At 45.2% G+C, this 21,598-nt stretch overlaps 1 protein-coding gene across 2 annotated transcripts in view; it reads left to right on the top strand.

The window, feature by feature from the left end:
* Positions 1-21,598, top strand: part of RPL7L1 (ribosomal protein L7 like 1) — a 92,839-nt gene that overhangs the window by 43,491 nt on the left and 27,750 nt on the right. For both annotated transcript variants that reach the window (XM_033938524.1, XM_033938523.1), the window contains one exon: positions 3,939-4,147. In XM_033938524.1, coding sequence (XP_033794415.1) covers positions 3,939-4,147 — 209 coding nt within the window. The remainder of the gene's footprint in view (positions 1-3,938; positions 4,148-21,598) is intronic.

The raw sequence follows: 21,598 nt of genomic DNA, 5'->3' as shown, positions 1-21,598 counted from the left end.
TTAGCCTGCTTTCTGCCTCAGACATGCTGGAACAACTGGATATCTTGTTTCTTTATCCAGTAAGACATGAATGGAAAACATCACTGCTACTTCACTGAATCCAGGGAGTGTAGATTGCATTCTGATAGGTGACTTGTTTGTTTCCACCTGGTTATGTGTTATAATGGGTTCATGGATAAGGGGGAATCCATAGACATTATTTACCTTGACTTCCAAAAAGCCTTCGACAAGGTACCCAACGAGCGGCTACTTAAAAAGCTGTGGAACCACGGGGTGCAAGGGGATATCTACCGATGGATCAAACACTGGCTGGCAGGCAGAAAACAGAGGGTTGGAGTAAAGGGCCAATACTCAGACTGGCAATGGGTCACGAGCGGAGTTCCACAGGGGTCGGTGCTGGGACCTCTATTGTTCAATATATTTATTAACGATCTGGAGACGGCATCAAAATGTGAGGTTATCAAATTTGCTGATGACACCAAACTCTGCAGCAGGGTTAGAAACACGGAAGACTGTGAAGCCCTGCAAAGGGACCTAACGAGACTGGAAGACTGGGCAAAAAAGTGGCAAATGAGTTTTAACGTAGAGAAATGCAAAGTCATGCATGTAGGGAAAAAGAACCCGATGTTCAGCTACAAAATGGGGGGAACACTGCTAGGGGTGAGTAACCTTGAAAGAGACCTGGGGGTGATGGTCGACACATCACTGAAACCATCGGCGCAGTGTGCGACAGCCTCAAAGAAAGCAAACAGAATGCTGGGCATCATCAAAAAGGGTATCACAACCAGGATGAAGGAAGTCATCATGCCGCTGTATCGCGCAATGGTGCGCCCACACCTGGAGTACTGTGTTCAATACTGGTTGCCATACCTCAAGAGGGACATGGCGGTACTCGAGGGAGTGCAGAGGAGGGCGACTAAACTGATAAAAGGTATGGAAAATTTTTCATACGCTGACAGGTTAAAAATGCTGGGGCTGTTCTCCCTGGAGAAGAGGAGACTTAGAGGGGACATGATAGAAACCTTCAAAATCCTAAAGGGCATAAAGAAAGTGAACAAGGACAGATTCTTCAAACTGTGGGGACCACAAGCACTAGGGGTCACTCGGAGAAGTTGAAAAGGGACAGGTTTAGAACAAATGCTAGGAAGTTCTTTTTTACCCAGAGGGTGGTGGACACATGGAACAAGCTTCCGGAGGAGGTGATAAGCCAGAACTCTGTACAGGGGTTCAAGGTAGGTTTGGATAGGTTCCTGGAGGATAAGGGGATAGAGGGGTATAGATAGAACTTGAGGTAGGTTATAGAAGTGGTCAGAAACCACTTCACAGGTCGCAGACCTGATGGGCCACCGCGGGAGCGGACCGCTGGGCGGGATGGACCTCTGGTCTGACCCAGTGGAGGCAACTTCTTATGTTCTTATGTTTTTTTCCGTTTCAATTTGTGATATGAGCAGAACAAACATGTCTCTCGAGGAGTATCTCCATACCTCTCCCTCTTATGTTTCCTCTCTAGGGCTGATATGAACTGGGGAGTTGGAGGACAGCCCAGAGAGATGGGAGGTGGAGCAAAAAATTATAATGAGGCGCTCTACACAAATTCTCACAGAAATAGATTGGCTACCCAAAGGTTCAGGGCGATGGTGCGCCCGTATCTCGTCACCGTACCTTAAAAAGGATATGGCGATATTCGAGAGGGTCCAGAGAAGAGCAACAAGGATGATAAAAGGCATGGAAAACCTTTCATATGCTGAAAGGCTAGAGAAGCTGGGGCTCTTTTCCCTGGAAAAGCGGAGACTTAGAGGGGACATGATAGAGACTTATAAGATCATGAAAGGCATAGAGAAGGTGGAGAGGGACCGATTCTTTAGACTAGCGGGAACAACAAAAACAAGAGGGCATTCAGAAAAATTGAAAGGAGACAGATTCAGAACAAATGCTAGGAAGTTCTTCTTCACTCAGAGAGTGGTAGACACCTGGAATGCGCTTCCAGAAGAGGTGATAGGACAGAGTACGATATTGGGTTTCAAAAAGGGATTGGATGACGAATCTCCAATCCTGGGCCCAATCTGTACAAATTAAACTGAATGAGTCCAAAACAAAACTACTTTGGCTCGGCCCAACATTAGATCATTTACCCACCTCCATCCCATTACCTTCCGGCCCCACTCTTCAGCTTGAATTTTCAAGCAAAGTCCTAGGCATCGTCATAGACTCCTCTCTCTCCTTCAATGATCACCTCAACTCCTTGGTAAAAAAATGCTTCTTTAGTCTTCATATGTTGAGGAAAGTGAGATCCTGCTTTCATCATTCTTACTTCGCCGTCCTCGTTCAATCCACCATCCTCTCTAGACTGAACTACTGCAACTCCATCTATATAAGCCTAACTAAGAAAAACCTCCATAGACTTCAGCTAATTCAGAACGCTGCGGCTAAGCTTATTTTCGCAAAAAGCAAGTTCGATCATGTCTCCCCACTCCTCTCCAAGCTTCACTGGCTCCCAGTATACTCCAGAGTCCTCTTTAAATGCGCCTGCTTAGCCTTCAAGATCCTACATGGCGTCCTTCCTCCCGTTATCCCACTCTTTTGGAATTCCTCAAACCCACACTCCACCAGACCCTCCCAAAAACTGAAACTATTATTCCCCTCTATAAAAGGTATATCCCGCGCAGGAAAACTTGGAACATTTCTCCCCTTTAGAACCACAGAACTCTGGAACAACCTCTCATCCCCGCTCAGAAATTCAAGTTCCTTCCAATCCTTCCGCAAACACTTGAAAACTTGGCTCTTTTCAAAAATCTAATCACCTCCCATTCTCTAGTATCCTGTCCCTCTCTATCTTCTCAGTCCCTCTCTTATATCCTTTCATTGTAGTTCCTTTCCTCTTAACTCTGTAAACCGTGCCGAGCTCTGCGCTTGCGGAGATGGCGCGGTATACAAACCTAAGGTTTAGTTTAGTTTTAGTTTAGTTTGAAGGAGAAGGGGATTGAAAGGTATAGATAGAGGGTTACTATACAGGATATTAAATGATTAGGGAATAAAAGGTTTAGGTAAAGGATCACTTACAGGTCATGGACCTGGGGGGCCGCCACGGGAGTGGACTGCTGGGCACAATGGACCCCTGGTCTGACCCGGCAGAGGCAATGCTTATGTTCTTATGTGCCTGTCTACTAGACAGAAAATTGAGATAAATACCTAATCGTCCCTTCCCTTCACCCTGTCCTCTCTCAACCTCTTCTTTTATCCCCCCCTGCTCTAGATGGTCACCCTCTTGCCTCAGAATCCCTCTCCTCCAAACCCTCCTCAACTAGTCTCTTTCATAGTCCCTCATCTCTAGTTATCCTTTCTTGTACCCTCTGTCTCAACCTTTCTAGCCCCCCACCCTTCTTCCCAGCAGGACTGATGCCCTCCCTATCACCTTGCTGGCCAGTTCTGTTGCTGTTGCACTGGAGAAGAAGGTGATCCTCTTTCATTTGTTCCTCATGACTAGTCTGATTAGAGCCCTGTTTCAGCAGTGGTGACAAAAAAAAAAAATCAAACCACACCATGGGGTAAGAAATCTTGGACATAAAAGTGAAATTTTAATTTTTAAAAAATTTTACTGTTTATTAGACTGCACAGTGCATGATCGTACTCAAAGCTCACTAAACACTTTCTTCCTATATAAGAGTATGGAAGAACTTCCATAACACCCCATCACCACCGTTCCAACCTGAGGTATTGGTGGAATAAAAATCACTAATGTAATGAACCCTCCTCCCTCCACCGGTACTCATTAGCCCTCTTCTGTCCCTTGTCTCTTCTCTACTCTTCATTTTCATAAGGGACAATTTCTAGGCAATCTGGTGCCCAGGATTTGTCAAGTCCTGAATTAATGCTATATATGTATAATCTGTATGTGAATTTTACACTATCTGATTCTTGCTATATTCTCTGCTTCTTAGGAAAGTTTGGCATAATTTGTCTTGAGGATCTGATTCATGAAGTTTATTCAGCTGGGAAGAATTTCCAAGATGTTGTTCATTTTTTGTGGCCTTTCCAGCTGTCTGTTGCTCGACATGCTTTTCGTAACAGGCTGGGATTTCAGAAGGAAATTGGTGCCCCTGGGAACAGAGGAAAAGCCATCAACCAGCTCATCCGTCAGCTCAACTAGGTAAAGCAAGCGAACTGTACTTTTATTTCCTTAGGGCCAGATTCTGTATAGGATGCCTGCATTAGGCACCGCTAGGCACCCTAATTGGCAATGCCTACCGAAGCCTAACTTTGGAATCCACACACAACTTTTTTTAAAAAAATTGGCTTGGTAATTGACCGCGCCAGTTTTCAGCCAATTTTAAAAAAATGTAAATGATCAATTAAGAGTTTTGTGTGGAACTCTTGAGACACCTAGCAATGCATAAGTGGAGGAGCCCTCCGACACTTACTGACATCTACCTGAAAAGTAGGTGTGATTGACTTAGGCATCCGAGTTAGGCACTAGTAAATTAGGTCCGGTAAAGCCTGGCCTAATGTACAGGTGCTAGTAGTGACACCTAAGTCTGTTTGGCACCGCTAGTCGTGATTCTGTAAGCAGTGCCTACAAATCAAGCTCCATTAATAGAATCAGGCTCTTAGTGACTAAATGTTTCAGACTAATTGAAAGGCAGAGCTTGTTTATATTTAGGTTAGTAACTCATACAATAGAAACACTTTTGTTTATCCATCAGCAGCAGACTTCATCAGAGCCCCCGTTCTTGGCCTGGTAGGATGCTGCTCCTCTCCTGCTCCACCCAATTTGGCTGTAAATCTAAGAAGTGGGATTTTTTTTTTCTAAACTTTATTAAAATATTTCAGAATGCAAAAATTTTAAAATCCAACTTCACAGCAGACATATACATTATTATAATGATAGCAATAGTCACATTCTTTCCTGATATAATTATCTATAAAAAAAACACCAACCCCCCAACTCCCTAGAACCCCCCCTCCCACAAGCCCAGGAGATGACATATCTATTATATATTCAAAGCATTATAATCTATTCCAATATAGCAGATTCTTCCCACGTTTTATATTTAGACCATATTTTTTGAAATGTAGCTGTTTTGATTTCTTCTCATCGCAGACATATTATATACAAACTTTAACGTGTATTGTACTATCTTGATAGATGGTATATCTTTTTTTTTCCAATATGAAGCTAGCACCATATGGGCTGATGTCATAACTAGACCTATCCATTTCCTATGATTGTTTAATATATCTAATATAACCATATTCAATAAACAACATTCTTTAGTTTTTCACACCCTAAAGCCCATCACTTCAGATATAAAACTCATTACCTGTTCCCAATAAATTTGTGCTAATTATAAGAGCCTTACTCAAAATGAGAGGAGGGTCAAAAAAATCTTAAAGCTACAAATTGAGACCTGCTCTCTTCTTCAGGTACCTTTAGGGTTACGGGCCAACTAGACTTATTACCAAAACTTACATTGGAATATTCCATTCAAGGTGTTAAATCAGTAAATGGGAACTCAGATAAAAAGTTTTTCTCGAGTTCACCAGGGTTCAATACCACTAATAGCACGAACAGGTTCATAGACAGTAACGCGGAAGACAAAGGTGCGCGCCAACAACTGAGCGCAAGATGGAAGTGCGTGCCGAAGAAAAAGACTGCTTTTAGGGGCTGCGACGGGGGGTTATGTTGGGGAGCCCCCCCCACTTTACTTAATACAGATCACGGCGGCGTTGTGGGGGGTTGTAACCCCCCACATTTTAGTGAAAACGTAACTTTTTCCCTAAAACAGGGAAAAAGTTAAGTTTTCAGTAAAAGGAGCCTTGAGATCCACACTCCCTTCAACACACATCTGTACCTTTACCAAACATAACTTTTAAGCCTACTGGAGTATAGTACCATTGATATAACATTTTGTATCCATTCTCTACCATATTACTAGAAATAGATACACATAGTAAAGAACTTAGATGCTTATTCCAAATATTTCGTTCATAGTTTTTTCCAAGTAACTCCTCCCAAGCTATCTTATATCTCGAAGGTAACGTTATTTATCCCCGGACAAGCAGAGAGCCTATTCTCACATATGGGTGATGTCATCCATGGAGCCCGGATGTGGACAGCCTTGCAAGCAGACTTGCTTATAGAAACTCAGAAGTTTCGAGACTGCCGCACCGCACATGCGGGAGTGCCTTCCTGCCTAGCACAGGACGAGTCTCCTCAGTTCTCAGTTTTCCGTGGAGCCAAGAAGTCTGTCTTAGACGCTCCACCCTGAACTTCGTTCGCTTCGTGCCTTCTCTCACCACGGTTTGTGTTACTTTTTGTCGCAAATCGCTGTTATTTTCTTTATTTTCTGTTTTTAAAAAAAAGTTTCTTTTTTTCATCAACTGACTAGCAGGGCAGGTCGCACGTCCGCAGCCTGCGGCTTCAACTTTGCAGGGCTATTTTCCCTTCTAAATCCCGGCCAGTCACAGGCTTCAAGAAGTGTAGCCAGTGCCAGAGTGCGATTTCCCTCACGAACCCACACCGCTGGTGACTGTTGTCTTGGGCCTGACCATAGTCCGAAGTCGTGCGAGCTCTGTGCTACTCTTCAACCTCAAGCCCTGAAACATCATCGAGTTCAAGTGGAAAAGCTGTTCAAGATGGACACTTCAACACCTCAACCTCGACTTCCAACTCGGTCAAGAAGTCAATGAAGGGTCCTCTTGTTTCCACAACTCCGACCTCGAGTCTCATCAGACCTTCCTCATTTGGATCATCTTTGACCTCGAGTACACCTGCCTTATCTTCCCCTGAGCTCCCCTTAGGTCAGATACCTAAGCAGAAAGTTCTGGCGGTGGTCCTCAAGCTATGCAAGACCTCCAAGTCGAAGCATGTGTCGACCGCCACCTTAGAACCTATAGCCTCAGCAAGTGGTCCAGTTTCAGTCTCGGATCCACAATTACAGGCTTCTCTCCAGATCATGTTAGTGCAGCAATTTGTTCAGTTACTGAGCAAATATGGTTCTGCCTCGTCTCTGCCTCCTGCAGTCCAGCCTGGGCACTCAGCAGTCTCACGTGAGGTCAAGTCCCTGCCTGTGCCTTGAGCTGAATGTACACACTCTATGCAAGGAGTTGAGTCTTTGCAAGTGTCTGGACTGGAATCTACACACTCTGTGCAAGGAGTCTAGTCTTTGCGAGTGTCTCGACAGGAATCCTCACACTCCATACAAGGAGCTGAATCTTTGGAGGTGCTTCGAGATTCCTCAATCCAAACCACCGAGTCTATAGTAACATAGTAACATAGTAGATGACGGCAGATAAAGACCCGAATGGTCCATCCAGTCTGCCCAACCTGATTCAATTTAAATTTTTTTTTTTTTTTCTTCTTAGCTATTTCTGGGCGAGAATCCAAAGCTTTTCCCGGTACTGTGCTTGGGTTCCAACTGCCGAAATCTCTGTTAAGACTTACTCCAGCCCATCTACACCCTCCCAGCCATTGAAGCCCTCCCCTGCCCATCCTCCTCCAAACGGCCATGCACAGACACAGACCGTACAAGTCTGCCCAGTAACTGGCCTAGTTCAATCTTTAATATTATTTTCTGATTCTAAATCTTCTGTGTTCATCCCACGCTTCTTTGAACTCAGTCACAGTTTTACTCTCCACCACCTCTCTCGGGAGCGCATTCCAGGCATCCACCACCCTTTCCGTAAAGTAGAATTTCCTAACATTGCCCCTGAATCTACCACCCCTCAACCTCAAATTATGTCCTCTGGTTTTACCATTTTCCTTTCTCTGGAAAAGATTTTGTTCTACGTTAATACCCTTTAAGTATTTGAACGTCTGAATCATATCTCCCCTGTCTCTCCTTTCCTCTAGGGTATACATATTCAGGGCTTCCAGTCTCTCCTCATACGTCTTCTGGCGCAAGCCTCCTATCATTTTCGTCGCCCTCCTCTGGACCGCCTCAAGTCTTCTTACGTCTTTCGCCAGATACGGTCTCCAAAACTGAACACAATACTCCAAGTGGGGCCTCACCAATGACCTGTACAGGGGCATCAACACCTTCTTCCTTCTACTGACTACGCCTCTCTTTATACAGCCCAGAATCCTTCTGGCAGCAGCCACTGCCTTGTCACACTGTTTTTTCGCCTTTAGATCTTCGGACACTATCACCCCAAGGTCCCTCTCCCCGTCCGTGCATATCAGCTTCTCTCCTCCCAGCATATACGGTTCCTTCCTATTATTAATCCCCAAATGCATTACTCTGCATTTCTTTGCATTGAATTTTAGTTGCCAGGCATTAGACCATTCCTCTAACTTTTGCAGATCCTTTTTCATATTTTCCACTCCCTCTACGGTGTCTACTCTGTTACAAATCTTGGTATCATCTGCAAAAAGGCACACTTTTCCTTCTAACCCTTCAGCAATGTCACTTACATACATATTGAACAGGATTGGCCCCAGCACCGAACCCTGAGGGACTCCACTAGTCACCTTTCCTTCCTTCGAGCGACTTCCATTAACCACCACCCTCTGGCGTCTGTCCGACAGCCAGTTTCTGACCCAGTTCACCACTTCGGGTCCTAACTTCATCCCTTCAAGTTTGTTCAACAGCCTCCTATGAGGAACTGTATCAAAGGCTTTGCTGAAATCCAAGTAAATTACATCTAGCATATGTCCTCGATCCAGCTCTCTGGTCACCCAATCAAAAAATTCAATCAGGTTCGTTTGGCACGATTTACCTTTTGTAAAGCCATGTTGCCTCGGATCCTGTAACCCATTAGATTCAAGAAAATATACTATCCTTTCTTTCAGCAACACTTCCATTATTTTTCCAACAACTGAAGTGAGGCTCACCGGCCTGTAGTTTCCTGCTTCATCCTTGTGACCACTTTTATGAATAGGGACCACATCCGCTCTCCTCCAATCCCCAGGAATCACTCCCGTCTCCAGAGATTTGTTGAACAAGTCTTTAATAGGACTCGCCAGAACCTCTCTGAGTTCCCTTAGTATCCTGGGATGGATCCCGTCTGGTCCCATCGCTTTGTCCACCTTCAGTTTTTCAAGATGCTCATAAACACCCTCCTCCGTGAACGGCGCAGAATCTACTCCATTTTCTCGTGTAACTTTGCCGGACAATCTCGGTCCTTCTCCAGGATTTTCTTCTGTGAACACAGAACAGAAGTATTTGTTTAGCACATTTGCTTTCTCCTCATTACTCTCCACATATTTGTTCCCAGCATCTTTTAGCCTAGCAATTCCATTTTTTATCTTCCTCCTTTCACTAATATATCTGAAAAAATTTTTATCTCCCTTTTTTACATTTTTAGCCATTTGTTCTTCCGCCTGTGCCTTCGCCAAACGTATTTCTCTCTTGGCTTCTTTCAATTTCACCCTGTAGTCCTTTCTGCTCTCCTCTTCTTGGGTTTTTTTATATTTCATGAACGCCAACTCTTTCGCCTTTATTTTCTCAGCCACTAGGTTGGAGAACCATATCGGCTTCCTTTTTCTCTTGTTTTTATTGATTTTCTTCACATAAAGGTCCGTAGCCATTTTTATTGCTCCTTTCAGCTTAGACCACTGTCTTTCCACTTCTCTTATGTCCTCCCATCCTAACAGCTCTTTCTTCAGGTACTTTCCCATTGCATTAAAGTCCGTACGTTTGAAATCTAGGACTTTAAGTATCGTGCGGCCGCTCTCCACTTTAGCCGTTATATCAAACCAAACCGTTTGATGATCGCTACTACCCAGGTGAGCACCCACTCGAACATTAGAGATACTCTCTCCATTTGTGAGGACCAGATCCAATATCGCTTTTTCCCTTGTGGGTTCCGTCACCATTTGTCTGAGCAGAGCCTCTTGAAAGGCATCCACAATCTCCCTACTTCTTTCTGATTCCGAAGACGGAACATTCCAGTCCGCATCCGGCAGGTTGAAATCTCCCAACAGCAGAACCTCCTCTTTCCTTCCAAACTTTTGGATATCCACAATCAGATCCTTATCAATTTGCTGCGATTGAGTCGGAGGTCTGTAGACTACACCCACGTAGATAGAAGTTCCATCTTCTCTTTTCAGAGCAATCCATATCGCTTCTTCCTGCCCGATGTAGACTGGAACACACTCTCAGCAACAACTTGTGGTAGCAGGAGGATTTTGACGTCCATGATGGGAGTACAGCTCAAACAAATGGTGCTAGAGCCCACTAGGGCCGAGGCCATCCTAGACCTCATACTTACAAACGGCGAGAGTGTCTCGGAGGTCTCAGTGGGAGAAACGCTAGCTACCAGTGACCACAACATGGTATGGTTCAACCTCAGGAAAGGTTTCCCTAAATCACAAACCAAAACGAGGGTACTCAATTTCCGGGGCACTGATTTCGCACGTATGGGAGATTTCGTCCAGCAGACGCTGCAGGATCAAAAGGCAACTGATAATGTGGAAGCCATGTGGTCAAACCTGAAATTGACCCTACACGAGGCAACTATCCGCTACATAAAATTGGTACATAAACAACAAAGAAACAAAAAACCCCGATGGTTCACTGAAGAGGTCTCGCACCTCGTCAAGGAGAAAAAAAGAGCATTTCTTTCATACAAACGTACGGGAACAAGTGAAGCTAACATTGAATATAAGGCCAGGTCTGCAGCAGTCAAAACAGCAGTCAGGGAGGCCAAGCTTGCGGTGGAAGAAACTCTAGCAAAGAACATTAAGAAAGGGGACAAATCCTTCTTCAGGTACATTAGCGACAGGAAAAAAAACACAAATGGAATAACACGCCTCAAAACACCAGACGGGAATTACGCGGAAACAGATTCCGATAAAGCCAAACTACTAAATGAATACTTCTGCTCGGTTTTTACCTGCGAGGCACCAGGGCAAGGGCCAAATCTGGAAGCAATGTCAAGCACGGAAGACCGATTTCAGAATTTTGAGTTCACACCAGCTGATGTCTACAGCGAATTGTCAAGACTCCAGGTGAGCAAAGCTATGGGTCCAGACGAATTGCACCCAAGAGTGCTCAAAGAGCTGTGCGAGGTCCTGGCGGAACCATTAGCCATGCTCTTCAATCTCTCCCTAAAGAAGGGGAGGGTCCCCCAGGATTGGAAAACAGCGAATGTTGTTCCTCTGCATAAAAAGGGTTGCAGGGCAGAGGCTGCGAATTACCGACCAGTGAGTCTCACATCGATAGTATGTAAAATCATGGAAACACTAATTAAACGTAAGTTGGACACGATCTTGGATGAGGGAAATCTTAGGGATCCTAATCAACATGGATTCACTAAGGGTAGGTCGTGTCAATCCAACCTCATCAGCTTCTTTGATTGGGTAACAGAAAAGTTGGACTCAGGAGAGTCTCTGGACATAGTATACTTGGATTTCAGCAAAGCTTTTGACAGCGTCCCACACCGCAGGCTACTAAATAAGATGAAATCAATGGGGTTGGGCGAGACGATAACTGCATGGGTCAATGATTGGCTGAGTGGTAGACTTCAGAGGGTGATGGTCAATGGTACCCTTTCTGAAACATCAGAGGTGACCAGCGGAGTGCCGCAGGGCTCGGTCCTGGGTCCTCTCCTTTTTAACATATTCATAAGGGACTTGACACGAGGGCTACAGGGTAAAGCAACGTTATTCGCCGACGATGCAAAACTGTGCAACATAGTAAGTGAAAGCTTTTTACAGGATAGTATGACACAGGACCTTCGTACATTGGAAAACTGGTCCTCGACATGGCAGCTAGGCTTCAATGCTATGAAATGTAAGGTCATGCACCTCGGTAGCAGAAATCCGTGCAGAACTTACACCCTAAATGGAGAAACATTAGCCACGACCTCAGCAGAACGAGATTTGGGAGTAATCATCAGTGCAGACATGAAGGCTGCCAAGCAGGTAGAGAAGGCCACATCCAAGGCAAGGCAAATGATGGGATGTATCAAAAGAAGTTTCGTCAGTCGGAAACCAGAAGTCATAATGCCGCTGTACAGGACCATGGTGAGACCTCATCTGGAGTACTGTGTGCAGTTCTGGAGGCCACATTACCGTAAAGACGTGATTAGAATCGAATCGGTTCAGCGGATGGCCACTAGGATGATCTTGGGGTTCAAGGGTCTCTCATACGAAGAGAGACTGAGCAGACTGCGGCTCTACACTCTAGAGGAACGCAGGGAGAGAGGGGACATGATTGAGACATTTAAATACATCACAGGACGGGTCGAGGTGGAAGATGTCTTCCTCTTGCCCAGGGGACCCTCGACCACAAGAGGGCATCCGCTTAAACTCAGAGGAGGAAAGTTTAATAGTGACACCAGGAAGTATTTTTTCACGGAAAGGGTGGTGGATCACTGGAATAAGCTTCCGGTGCAGGTGGTCGAGGCCACCGGCGTGCTTGACTTTAAAAGTAAATGGGACATGTACGTGGGATCCCTACATAGCACGAATCACTAGCATCTAGACTTATCGGGGTGGGTCAGTAGAGTGGGCAGACTTGATGGGCTATAGCCCTTTTCTGCCGTCATCTTTCTATGTTTCTATGTTTCTTCCTCTCCCCAGGTCCCTTGCATTTCGGTCGCTTGGATATTGATCTTTACATAGAGAGCTACTCCTCCACCTTTATGACCATCTCTGTCCTTCCTAAAAAGATTATATCCCGGTATGTTTGCATCCCATCCATGTGATTCACTGAACCATGTCTCTGTGATAGCAACAATATAAGAACATAAGAAGTTGCCTCCGCTGAGGCAGACCAGAGGTCCATCTCGCCCAGCGGTCCGCTCCCGCGGCGGCCCATCAGGCCCATTGCCTGAGCAATGGTCCCAGACTATCCCTATAACCTACCGCTACTCTTATCTGTACCCTTCAATTCCTTTATCCTCTAGGAACCTATCCAAACCTTCTTTGAAGCCTTGTAACGTGCTCCGGCCTATCACAGCCTCCGGGAGCGCGTTCCATGTGTCCACCACCCTCTGGGTGAAAAAGAACTTTCTGGCATTTGTTTTAAACCTGTCTCCTTTTAATTTTTCCGAGTGCCCCCTTGTACTTGTGGTTCCCCGTAATCTGAAAAATCTGTCCCTGTCTACTTTTTCTATACCCTTCAGGATCTTGAAGGTTTCTATCATGTCTCCTCTAAGTCTCCGCTTTTCCAGGGAGAACAGCCCCAGCTTTTTCAGTCTGTCAGTATATGAGAGGTTTTCCATACCTCTTATCAGTTTAGTTGCTCTTCTCTGGACTCCCTCAAGTACCGCCATGTCCTTTTTGAGGTACGGCGACCAATATTGGACACAGTACTCCAGATGCGGTCGCACCATTGCACGATACAGTGGCAGGATGACCTCCTTTGTCCTGGTCGTGATACCCTTCTTAATGATACCCAACATTTTGTTTGCTTTTCTTGAGGCTGTGGCGCACTGTGCCGACGCCTTTAAAGACGTGTCCACCATCACTCCCAGGTCTCTTTCAAGGTTACTTACCCCTAGCAGTGATCCTCCCATTTTGTAGCTGAACATCGGGTTCTTTTTCCCTACATGCATGACCTTGCATTTCCCTACATTAAAGTTCATTTGCCATTTTTTGGCCCATTCTTCTAGCGTCGTTAGGTCCCTTTGCAGATCTTCGCAGTCTTCCATGGTTTCAACCCTGCGGTAGAGTTTGGTGTCATCCGCAAATTTAATAACTTCGCAATTTGTTCCCGCCTCCAGGTCATTAATAAATATATTGAACAGGAGCGGTCCCAGCACCGACCCCTGCGGAACTCCGCTCGTGACCCCATGCCAGTCTGAGTAATGGCCCTTCACTCCAACCCTCTGTTTCCTGTCTGCCAGCCAGTTTTTGATCCATCGGTGGACCTCCCCTTGCACCCCGTGTCTCCACAGTTTTTTAAGCAATCTTTCGTGCGGTACCTTGTCAAAGGCTTTTTGAAAGTCAAGGTAAATGATGTCAATGGATTCTCCTTTATCCACCTGTCTATTTACTCCCTCAAAGAAGTACAATAAGTTTGTGAGGCATGACCTACCCTTGCAGAAGCCGTGCTGGCTCGTCTTTAGCTGTCCATTGTTTTCTATGTGTTCACAGATACTGTCCTTAATCAGTGCTTCCATCATTTTTCCCGGGACCGAGGTCAAGCTCACCGGCCTGTAGTTCCCTGGGTCCCCCCTTGAACCCTTCTTGAAGATGGGCGTGACATTTGCAATTTTCCAATCCTCCGGGATCTCTCCAGTCTTTAAGGATAGGTTACATATTTGGCGAAGTGGCTCTGCTATTACGTTCCTTAGTTCCTTTAGTACCCTTGGGTGAATGCCGTCCGGACCTGGCGATTTGTCGCTCTTTAGTCTGTCTATCTGCCTGAGGACATCCTCTTGGCTTACCTCTAGTTGGACCAGCTTTTCATCCCGATCCCCATTTACGATGTCCTCCGGTTCCGGAATATTGGATGTATCCTCCCTCGTGAAGACTGACGTGAAGAACTTATTTAACCTGTCTGCTATCTCTTTTTCCTCTTTTACCACTCCTTTTTTGTCTCCATCATCCAATGGCCCCACTTCTTCCCTTGCCGGTTGCTTCCCCTTCACATATCTGAAGAACGATTTGAAGTTTGTTGCTTCCCCCGCCAGTCTCTCCTCATATTCCCTTTTAGCTTTTTTAACCACACGGTGACACTTCCTTTGGTGTTCTTTGTGTTCCATTTGGTTGTCCTTTGTTTGGTCCTTTTTCCATTTTTTGAACGATGTTTTCTTGTCACTTATCGCCTTTTTCACTGCAGTTGTTATCCACGCTGGGTTTTTTGTTCGGTTTTTTTTGCACCCCTTCCTGAATCTGGGGATGTACAGGTTCTGTGCCTCTTGCACCGTGCCCTTGAGTAGGGACCAGGCTTTTTCTACAGACTCCATCTTCCTTTCGCTACCATTGAGTTTCTTTCCCACCAGTTTCCTCATGCCATCATAATTCCCTTTTTTGAAGTTGAGTGCTGTCGCTGTGGATCTTTTCACCTTTGATGGTCCAATTTCCAGCTTGCACTGGATCATGTTGTGATCGCTGTTTCCTAGGGGTTCTAGCACCGCCACCTCCTTTGCAGGTCCCCCTAGCCCATTGAGGATTAGGTCGAGAGTTGCATCCCCCCGTGTTGGTTCCGTGACCAGCTGTTCCATGAAACAGTCCCTCGTGGTTTCCAGGAATTTGGTCTCCCTTGTGCAGTTTGAGTGTCCAATACTCCAGTCTCCCATCACCATCACGCTTCCGCTTTTGCATATCTGCCTCAGCTCAGCCTCCAGGTCCTGGTCGAGTGCTTCCGTTTGTCCAGGTGGGCGATAGTACAGGCCCAATTTTATGTCTGCTCCAGCTCCTCCAGGTAGCTTAGTCCATAGTGATTCCAAGTCGTCCGCCCTTACTGTTGTTTCTATCCTGGTTGAAGGTATGGAGTCCTTTATATAAAGCGCTATTCCTCCACCCTTCTTGTGTGTCCTGTCCCTCCTGTAGAGTTTGTACCCTGGTATGGCCACATCCCATTTGTTGTCGTCAGTCCACCACGTTTCTGTGACTCCTATTATGTCCAGGTCCTTTGTATTGGCTATGACTTCTAGTTCTCCCATTTTGGCTCTTAGGCTCCTAGCATTAGTGTATAGGCAATTTAAGTCCTGGTTGTTTGCCTTTTCCGCTGGTTTTCCTCGTGGTTTGGCGCCCCTGCCAACCTCCTCATGGGTTGCCAGCCCCGGAGCTTTGTTGTGTTCATCCCCATCTTGCGGTGTGTATATGTTGTCCTCAGCCTGCTCCCCCATGTTTGGATGATCCTCTGGCTCCTGTTGCTCTCTCTTAATTCTGCTTGCTAGGTTCGTTTGTGCATTGACTCCCTGCATTGCATCCATGTATCCTTTTCCCAAAAGTTCCTTCTCAGTCCCGAGCCCTCTTTTACAAATTTCTGGTTCAGTATCCTTGTTTGATACTTTGGTCCGATGTGTCGAGGTCAGGTCGACTGTCGGCTTTCCCCTTCTCCTCAGTTTAAAGCCAAGTCTATGCTGCTCTGGACGTTGCGTGCCAGCAACCTCGTCCCAGCCGTGCTCAGGTGCAGTCCGTCCCTCCTGTAGAGCTTGTTCTTCCCCCAGAAAGTTGTCCAGTTCCGTACAAATTGGAAACCCTCCTCTTCGCACCATCTCCTCAGCCAACCGTTTACTGCTTGCAGCTCGGTCTGTCTCTTAGCATCTGCCCTCGGTACTGGCAGGATCTCCGAGAAGGCTATCCTCCTTGTCCTCAGCTTCAGTTTCCTCCCCAGGATCCTGAACTGCTCAGTTAGTGTAGTCCTGTTGTAGCTCCTCCTGCTGATGTCGTTGGTTCCAACGTGGATTATCACCGCTGTCTCCTCTGTTTCAGCTCCGTCCAGGATTCTCTCTATTCTGTCAATGACGTTGTTCGTTCTCGCCCCCGGGAGACATGTCACTAGTCGGTCCTCTCTCCCTCCTGCTATGTGACTGTCCACTTCTCTCAGGATTGAGTCTCCCACTACAATTGCAGACTTCCCCTTCCTTGGTTGTCTCTCTGGTCTCAGGTCCGTGTCGCGATCCGTTAGAATTTCCTCTGGGTTCGGTTGGGTCACTATCTCCTCTGTCTGTCCAGCTCCTCCGCAAAGTCCTACTCTCATGGCGTCTGGTGGATTCTGTCCAATTGTTGGTTCCATTCCGATGTGCTGTTTGTCCTGAGCCGCCACCATCCTGCAGGCCTCCTCGATGAATTTCTCGAGCTCTCTTACTTGCTCCGTGACGTGACTCTCTCCGGTGGTATCCTCCGTTGTCCAGCATGGTTCCTCTAAGGTGCACAGTCCTTCCAGCTCCTGGACCCTGGCCTGCAGTCTCCCGACCTCCTTCCTCAGGCTATCCAGTTCCTGACATCGACCGCATATGTACGCCTGCCTCCCGGAGGGGAGGTAGTCATACATATGACACTCGATGCAGTACACTGGGTAGCTCCGCTGGGTTCCTGCAGCCTCCATTTCTTTTTCTCTGCTCCTTTGGTTCCTCGGTGTGTATGAGTGGTGTCCGGCGTGCAGCTAGCTGAAAGGGTAGAGAGAGAAGAGAGTAATGAGTGAGAAAAAAGATTTTTGCTGCTGCTGCTGTCTGGGCTCCTTCTCAAGGCTCCTTCGCAAAGGCGCTCTCGCTAAGGCGAGCGCCTTTGCCGCTCGCCTTCGCCGTGCGCCGAACGGCTGGGCGCCGTTGGCTCCCTTCTTCTTATAGGGGGAGCCCGGGCCCGATGTAACCTCTGACGCGGGTGGGGGTGGGCGGAGCTAACTCTCGCCGCGACCCCGGTCTAACAGCCTGCTCTGGCTGTTTCCTTCTGCCTTCCCCTCTGCCTCTCCGCTCCTGCAATACAAAAGAAAAAAAACAGAAACGCTGCCGGGTATCTAGATCTGCCTCTAATATCAGGGCTTGCAGATCATGAACTTTGTTGCTTAGACTGCGAGCATTTGTGGTCATCGCTTTCCAGCTATTTTTCAGCGATAATCTCCTTTTTCGTATAGATTTTTGTGTCGTTTCACTTTCCGTTGCAATACTAAGAAATGAGTTGCTGATATTGCTTATGTTGCAGCCTTTACTACTATCACATCTTTTCTTTTGCAGGGGGTGGTCTCTATAATTGTCCTTCGTACATACACCACCCCCACCTTCTAGTTTAAATGCCTTGAAACATATTGTCTAAATTTCTCTGCAAGGTTTCTTTTTCCTGCTGTAGTAATATGTAGCCCATCAGTGCAATATAGCTTCTTGTCCTTCCATGTATTTCCCCATCCTCCTATGTACCTGAAGCCTTCTTGATGACACCAGGCTCTGAGCCATCTATTAAAGTCCTCTGTGTTTTTCACTCTTTGCTCTCCTTTTCCATATGCAGGCAGTATTTCAGAAAAAGCTAAAGTCTTTACAAAAGGTTTCACGCCCTCACCAAGCTCCCGAAAAGCTTTCTGTGCTGCAAGTGTGGAGTTGTTGGCCAGGTCATTTGTTCCCAGATGGATAACAACATCAGTGTTAAAATCCTTAGTTTCTTCCTTAATTATAGTCAGTATTTGCCTGGAACTCCTGGTAGCTGAGGATCCTGGAAGACATTTCACTATTTTGGACTCCTCGCCCTGTGTTCCAAGGTTAATGCCTCTGATGATGGAATCCCCCAACAGTAATAGTTTTCTGGTTTTGGCTTTTTTATTTGTACTTAGGGTGCTCTTGTTCTCTTGAGTTTCCTTCATTGGTTCCAGTCCCACCTCCCTTCTGTTTTCCTGAGTATCGCAGTGCACTAGTGGAGCGAAGGAATTCTGTAGATGTAATATTAGTGAAGGTGGATGTTTCTGTGTTACATGTCGCAGTCTTCCTGAGCCTACTGTGACCCATTTATTCCTGGGCTGTTTTATTCTTTGAGGTAGAGGTGGTAAGTTGGTATGATTTTGTGGAGTGATGGAAGCTGCTTTAATTGTATTCAATTCCTGTTTAAGTTTGCAGAGCTCCTCCTTAATACTGGCAAGTTGAAGACAGATGGGGCAAGCCTTAAGCCTCCAAATAGTATGTCTTGGAATTAAAGCACCACAGTGATAAAGGTCATCTTGATTGGTTGTGAAGTGACTTGATTTGAGTAGTCCTGATTATATGGGTCTCTATATATGAATAGTGGTCCCTGGGGTTGGTGGGACTATAAGTAAGACTACTAGTAAGGCAGAAATATAGGCTCTATACCACCTAAACAAAACTGCAGGTTCTATCAGTGATACCCTAAAACACAGGATTTATAACAGGATTTTCCCTACTTTAGTCACCCTGAGCCACAGGCACCAGAAATATATGCTCTATACCACCTAAAACACAGTATTTTAAACAAAACTGCAGGTTCTATCAGTGCTACCCTAAAACACAGGATTTATAACAGGATTTTCCCTACTTTAGTCACCCTGAGCCACAGGCACCAGAAATATAGGCTCTATACCACCTAAAACACAGTATTTTAAACAAAACTGCAGGAAGAGGAAATAAGATTTAACAGAGGAAAGAGAAGGATTTTTTTGTGCTTTTTTATATTTTTTTTAGTAAGAAACAGGGAGGAGAAGAGAAATTAAGCAGATATAATGCTGAAAACCAGTGAAAAGAGCAGAATATGAAATGTTGAGTAACTTAGCTTTTAGAAGTTCACAGGGCAGCCTTGTTTCAGCACTGTCCCAAAGATAATGCAATTAACCTTAGAAGTAAAACAGAGCCCCTCCCTTCTCCACCTAATCAGCAGAAAACAATGGCTGAATACTGGTAAGACAGAAATATAGGCTCTATACCACCTAAAACACAGTATTTTAAACAAAAATGCAGGTTCTATCAGTGCTACCCTAAAACACAGGATTTATAACAGGATTTTCCCTACTTTAGTCACCCTGAGCCACAGGCACCAGAAATATATGCTCTATACCACCTAAAACACAGTATTTTAAACAAAACTGCAGTTTCTATCAGTGCTACCCTAAAACACAGGATTTATAACAGGATTTTCCCTACTTTAGTCACCCTGAGCCACAGACACCAGAAATATAGGCTCTATACCACCTAAAACACAGTATTTTAAACAAAACTGCAGGTTCTATCAGTGCTACCCTAAAACACAGGATTTATAACAGGATTTTCCCTACTTTAGTCACCCTGAGCCACAGGCACCAGAAATATAGGCTCTATACCACCTAAAACAAAGTATTTTAAACAAAACTGCAGGTTCTATCAGTGCTACCCTAAAACACAGGATTTATAACAGATTTTCCCTACTTTAGTCACCCTGAGCCACAGGCACCAGAAATATAGGCTCTATACCACCTAAAACACAGTATTTTAAACAAAAATGCAGGAAGAGGAAATAAGATTTAACAGAGGAAAGAGAAGGGTTTATTTTTTTGTGCTTTTTTATATTTTTTTTTAGTAAGAAACAGGGAGGAGAAGAGAAATTAAGCAGATATAATGCTGAAAACCAGTGAAAAGAGCAGAATATGAAATGTTGAGTAACTTAGCTTTTAGAAGTTCACAGGGCAGCCTTGTTTCAGCACTGTCCCAAAGATAATGCAATTAACCTTAGAAGTAAAACAGAGCCCCTCCCTTCTCCACCTAATCAGCAGAAAACAATGGCTGAATACTGGTAAGACAGAAATATATGCTCTATACCACCTAAAACACAGTATTTTAAACAAAAATGCAGGTTCTATCAGTGCTACCCTAAAACACAGGATTTATAACAGGATTTTCCCTACTTTAGTCACCCTGAGCCACAGGCACCAGAAATATATGCTCTATACCACCTAAAACACAGTATTTTAAACAAAACTGCAGTTTCTATCAGTGCTACCCTAAAACACAGGATTTATAACAGGATTTTCCCTACTTTAGTCACCCTGAGCCACAGACACCAGAAATATAGGCTCTATACCACCTAAAACACAGTATTTTAAACAAAACTGCAGGTTCTATCAGTGCTACCCTAAAACACAGGATTTATAACAGGATTTTCCCTACTTTAGTCACCCTGAGCCACAGGCACCAGAAATATAGGCTCTATACCACCTAAAACAAAGTATTTTAAACAAAACTGCAGGTTCTATCAGTGCTACCCTAAAACACAGGATTTATAACAGATTTTCCCTACTTTAGTCACCCTGAGCCACAGGCACCAGAAATATAGGCTCTATACCACCTAAAACACAGTATTTTAAACAAAACTGCAGGTTCTATCAGTGCTACCCTAAAACACAGGATTTATAACAGGATTTTCCCTACTTTAGTCACCCTGAGCCACAGGCACCAGAAATATAGGCTCTATACCACCTAAAACACAGTATTTTAAACAAAACTGCAGGAAGAGGAAATAAGATTTAACAGAGGAAAGAGAAGGATTTTTTTGTGCTTTTTTATATTTTTTTAGTAAGAAACAGGGAGGAGAAGAGAAATTAAGCAGATATAATGCTGAAAACCAGTGAAAAGAGCAGAATATGAAATGTTGAGTAACTTAGCTTTTAGAAGTTCACAGGGCAGCCTTGTTTCAGCACTGTGGGGTTTCAATCTACAGCTTCTAGCCCTATCACCAGCGGCACTGCCCGTTTCCAGGCGTAGGGCAAAGTCTCCTCTCTCACCCGAGACCTGCTTCCAGGCAACACTCTCATCACAGATCGAGACTCTCATCGAGGCATCCATCGAGGCACAGGTCTTCTTCCACAGAAAAGCCTTCCTCGTCCAGACTTCCATCCAGCTCTTTGAGGCCTCCAACTCCTTGATCGAGGTCACCAATTGCAGACCCCGAGGACTCTGCTGCTTCCAATGCCTCCTCCAAGTCTGTCTATTCCTTGGGTTACCAATATTCCAGAGATGCTTCGCCTTCATTCTCCACTCGATGTACCTCAAGGTTATTGAGTCCTTCTTGAGGCCAGACGGATCACTTGTCCTTTTTTTCCTTTCTTCGTCAGATGACCTGGATATTAAATTTGACGCTGGTTCTAAATACTCTAAGAAGTACTTAGAGGAAATGCATCTACCTCAACCTCCTGCAGAGTCACTCAAGCTTCCTTTTAACGGGCTTCTGTCTCAAACTTTCAAACGAAATCTGGAGACTCCTTATGCAATACCTGCTGTTCCAGGCAAATTGCAA

The sequence above is a fragment of the Geotrypetes seraphini genome, chromosome 3 (assembly GCF_902459505.1).
Source record: "Geotrypetes seraphini chromosome 3, aGeoSer1.1, whole genome shotgun sequence".
In the NCBI taxonomy this organism is placed as follows: domain Eukaryota; kingdom Metazoa; phylum Chordata; class Amphibia; order Gymnophiona; family Dermophiidae; genus Geotrypetes; species Geotrypetes seraphini.
Note: the sequence above shows the minus strand (reverse complement) of the source record. Positions and strands in the feature narration are given on the sequence as shown.